This window comes from Chanos chanos, chromosome 5 (genome assembly GCF_902362185.1).
Source record: "Chanos chanos chromosome 5, fChaCha1.1, whole genome shotgun sequence".
Lineage (NCBI taxonomy): Eukaryota > Metazoa > Chordata > Actinopteri > Gonorynchiformes > Chanidae > Chanos > Chanos chanos.
Genome location: NC_044499.1, coordinates 46,879,398 through 46,883,552, shown reverse-complemented (window position 1 = coordinate 46,883,552; position 4,155 = coordinate 46,879,398). Strand labels below are relative to the sequence as shown.

Genomic DNA, 4,155 nt, shown 5'->3' with positions numbered 1-4,155 from the left:
TTTTAATTATGAAATTTACAGTTGACAGGGTTATCAGATCTTCACAAACAAAATATGTACAAAATAATTGCAAATGACAATAGCATGACTAAACGCAAAGGTAGTTTTGTAATCGTCTATTGTCTTGTCCATATTTCCTGAATATCTTTGTTGCCAGGATGTTTCCATTTGTTTGTTAGCAACCACTAAAGAACAAAATTTAAAGATGTCTTGCACAGCTATTACACAGAATCCCAAAACAACAAGGATTGTTTCTAAAAGAAACTGATTGAAGGTGTTTACTATCCAGCATACGCGCATGGCCCTCGTGTCTTTTTGTTTCAGTCCTGCAGTAGCTTGCGTTTCACTGTAGCGCTCTCTGAGGTCAAATGCACAAACAGGGCACCAGCAGCCGTGCGAGCCCGCAGCTCGTACATGTCATAATCATGAGCCCATTCAACGTTTCCCCATCTCTTTATCTACAGCAAACAAAAGACATGGATAATTACTCAGGACATGAAGAGAAAAGGAACAGTACACGGTGTGTTAATTCACATCATGGCTACACATTAACAACATAGGACATTGTAACACTGTAAGAATTAGAGCAATGTTCAGTTATTACACTGTCTGTTAGAGGTCACATGCCACAGCACCAACCTTGGTTTTAAGCGCATTCCTCCATGTTAAAATATTACTTAATTGGCAAAAAAACCACCAAAAAAACAACTACTGGCCTACTTTTAACTACAGAACGAAAACAATACCTGGTATTCCTCCTCCAAACGGGACAGAAGGACAGCCTGTTCCACAGTTAGGTGTCTATCAATCAGCCCAAGGGAAAGGATAACTGACTTCAGCTGGGTGATTATGTACTCAAGCCCTACAGAAAAACACAGATTACATGCTCGTGTTAAGACGACCTGATAAAGCACCACACAAACCTGTGTTTCTCTCATTCAGAGAAGAGAGCATCACAGTGTTGTTCCTGTGCATGGCTTACTTCATTTAGTGTGTAAATGAATAGAGTATTCTGAACACCTGTTATACATGATTTCATTCAGAATGAGCGATCATATGTATGTTGCATGCAAGCCTAGGCAGTGCAAGGCAGGCCAAATCATTTCTGAGCACAATAAATTAAAAGTTCATCTCTAAAGGATATTCTGATGGTTAGCCGTACCTGTCAGAGACCAGAAGTTGTAGGAGTTGAGGTGCTGATGAAATGTTTCCTTAGTCTCCTCTGGGATTTGGGGGCCCATTATGCTGGAGGATGAGCCAATGACTACATTGTACCTGCAAATATGCAGGGTAGGCAATCATTTGTTAAGTGCTGTGATCACAACATAATAGATGATTATTGTATTTTTATAATAAGCAAATCTTTAAAGAAGGGTGATATTACATGATTAATGAATAACAATAATATTACTCATATCTGCACGTAATTGAATTTCACCTATTTTCAATCCAATCCAGTATTGGGTCCCATTCATTTTTCTGAAGATCTACCAGACCTGGAGGCTCTTCTACCCTATAACTGGAACAAAACACCACTGATTATTAGCTCAGTACTAATATTTGTTTTGAGAACACACTAGTGCATGCGGAATATGTGTGAATATGTGTATATATGTGTGCTTCTGAACAGACAAAGGCAGACTTATGACACAGGGTGCACAAGATACAGGCTTCCTTTCTTTATTCAATCTGGAAAATCACAGATAAGCTCAAACCAGTCCTGTCTGAGGAGATATAAGTCTGCTTCATGAAGGTGTTGCACAACTATGCAAATTAGCGTTTTGTTTGTTTCTAAAGAATAATACACCAACAGTAAGGATCAGAGGCAATCAGGTCACTTACAAAAACCTGTTAAACTCGCTATAAAGAACATGAGCATACCAAATAGTGTCAGTCTCTAGAAACTTCAGTGCAGCGGTGATCATCTGGTTCTTGTCACGCTGGGTTGGGTTATCAAGTGCAGTGTTACACAAAGTAGTCTAGGGAGAGAAAATTAAATACATATTAAAAGACCCTATTGAACATTTACAATGGAAATAAAGAAGAGATTTCACATTGTCCTTTTAAACAACATCTTACTAGATGCATTGTGTAGAACTTAAGTGTGTCCTTCTGAGCATCCCACTCTGTTGCTACGGCAATGGCAAGGGCCTCGTTAGGTACAGTGAACAATTTCCCACCGGGAGTCTTCAGTTTGCGGCGGTCCAGGTTTATCTCATACAAGCCCCCTGCAGAGACAGAATGGCTTGGGTCTGAGTTCTCTGGCAATCTAACCTCAATATTAAGATATTGTTGCAATACCGTTGACCTTTTGTGATAATATTTGACAACCAATATTTGCCATCTACTGACATGGTGGCACATTCTAACTCACTGGCTTTACTCGCAACATACGGCTGCTGGGGAAGTAACCAAGCACGTTTTTACATATTCCTAATGCTGCGAGTGACTATCGCCCCAAAGAGATTATGCCTGCTACCCTACATGTTTCCAAGGGATGCTTACCTTCGCCTTGCGAAATTGTAACATCTTCATAAAACTTCTTTCGTTCTGTAGAGGTAAAAAAAAATCATCATGTAACTTCGCTAATCAAAGCAATGGACTTAAGAGAAAGTGCTTATGAAAACGGCTGAATATCCATGACCTTACCTATGGTTGCGCTGGCATAAGCGTTTGCTCTTTGACAATGTGTTGTTAAGCCCTGTCCATGGCGAAGCTTGCGGCTTGCAAAAGGTAACAAAGCCTGACTTATCTGACTATAGTTTCTAAACAATGGCCGTAACATCGTGCAAAAGAGTTTTATATTTAAATAATATACACAACAATTCGCATGTAAGGTAACCGTGGCTAGGTCAGGCTATAGCAGGCTTGCTACAGCCTTGGTGATACACAGGGGAAGCAGACGAAAACTGTCACCAACCTATCATAGCTCGGACATCGTGCTAGTCTATCAACAACTGGAATTCACCGCAATATTTATAACATTTCAAAATATAGAGAAAACGTTATTGAACCTGCACCGTTACAGCGGTGAAGGAGAGCATGCATGCAACCATATGTACGGAACACTTCCGTTTACAGCTTTCCTCCACAAATGTCACAATAAAAGTTTAATTTCAGAGTCGCAGTTTTTAGGAGGTTAATATTTCATTGCATCCCCCAGTTAAAATAGTCAGAATAAACATAAGGACATTCTCTGATAGGTGTTGGAATTAAAGCTTTTTATCGACTGAACACGTCACACGCATTAGCAAAATGAAACAATGTTACTTCCTTGAATATATTCGTATATAAAAAGTGAACAGGAGTAAATCAATCCAAGCTGATAACAACCCACTCATCATGTTTTACGAGAAGTGAAGTTTTTGAAGGATACTCTTAATCCAACTTAAAATGTTTATTTCAGTGAAAAATACACGAGTATTCTGAAGCAACAATTTATACATAGAAAGGCAAATACAGAGAGCGCGACAGTGAGGCATACTGTGAAAGTAGCCCCTTATGGTGATGTGATTTCAACTACGACTAGTTGTTGTATATTCTGTAGCTATTCTTGCACTGTTAGTAAGGTAACGCCAAGAGAGTCAGCAGGTATATAAAAAGATTGGAAAAAAGAAAGAAAAAATGATGAACTAGTTGCCAGGACATGACTTTTTAATGCAAAGTTGTCTGGACTTAAGAAAATAAGAGTTTTTAATTTGTGTTTACGAGGAATTCTGGCAACGTAGTGTCACCAAGAATTTGAGAGGTAAAAATTTGTCATAAATATATTTCCATGATATCATAGTTAAAAAGCAAGGACAAAATGTTACGGGATTGAAGAAATAGTATAAATTTTAAAAAAAATGGAGGGGTGAAAACGGTTAAAAGTAAACGCTTCGCCAGTTTATGGCAAATAAAGTTCAGACTAGATGGGATCTTATTTTATTGACTTGTTGAGAACTTCTTTGATATATTTACTGTAATGGTTAAGACCCGGTCGAGCAACGAGTGAGGCAAGTTACAAGTGTGGGCAAACAAAATAGTTGAACCGTCGCCTTTAAATTCCAGAAAGTATCGCGGGAAATTAACCAATCAGCGGTGATTCGTATGTAGCCATGAACTCGTTCGTCTAATAAGGAAAAACTGTGAACCCCTTTTACGCTAAGATGAAGT

At 38.7% G+C, this 4,155-nt stretch overlaps 1 protein-coding gene across 1 annotated transcript; it reads right to left on the bottom strand.

Annotated features, from left to right (window-relative positions):
- atpaf2 (ATP synthase mitochondrial F1 complex assembly factor 2) lies at positions 1–3,021 on the bottom strand. Its single transcript, XM_030775665.1, has 8 exons — positions 2,650–3,021; positions 2,506–2,550; positions 2,080–2,228; positions 1,882–1,979; positions 1,439–1,519; positions 1,163–1,275; positions 747–862; positions 1–458 (listed from the first exon to the last, which is right to left on the bottom strand). The coding sequence occupies exons 1-8, from the start codon at positions 2,783–2,785 to the stop codon at positions 321–323; spliced, it is 876 nt and encodes a 291-aa protein (XP_030631525.1). The 5' UTR covers positions 2,786–3,021; the 3' UTR covers positions 1–320.
- Between the last annotated feature and the right edge of the window lie 1,134 nt (positions 3,022–4,155).

What these genes read in the sequence shown, in the direction of transcription:
- atpaf2 (XM_030775665.1), bottom strand. Translation starts at nt 2,785, where the DNA reads ATGTTACGGCCATTGTTTAGAAACTATAGTCAGATAAGTCAGGCTTTG. An exon ending in TTATGCCAGCGCAACCATAG is followed by an intron (nt 2,551 to 2,649) that starts GTAAGGTCATGG and finishes TTACCTCTACAG; the next exon opens with AACGAAAGAAGTTTTATGAA. An exon ending in CTAGAGACTGACACTATTTG is followed by an intron (nt 1,520 to 1,881) that starts GTATGCTCATGT and finishes GTTTTGTTCCAG; the next exon opens with TTATAGGGTAGAAGAGCCTC.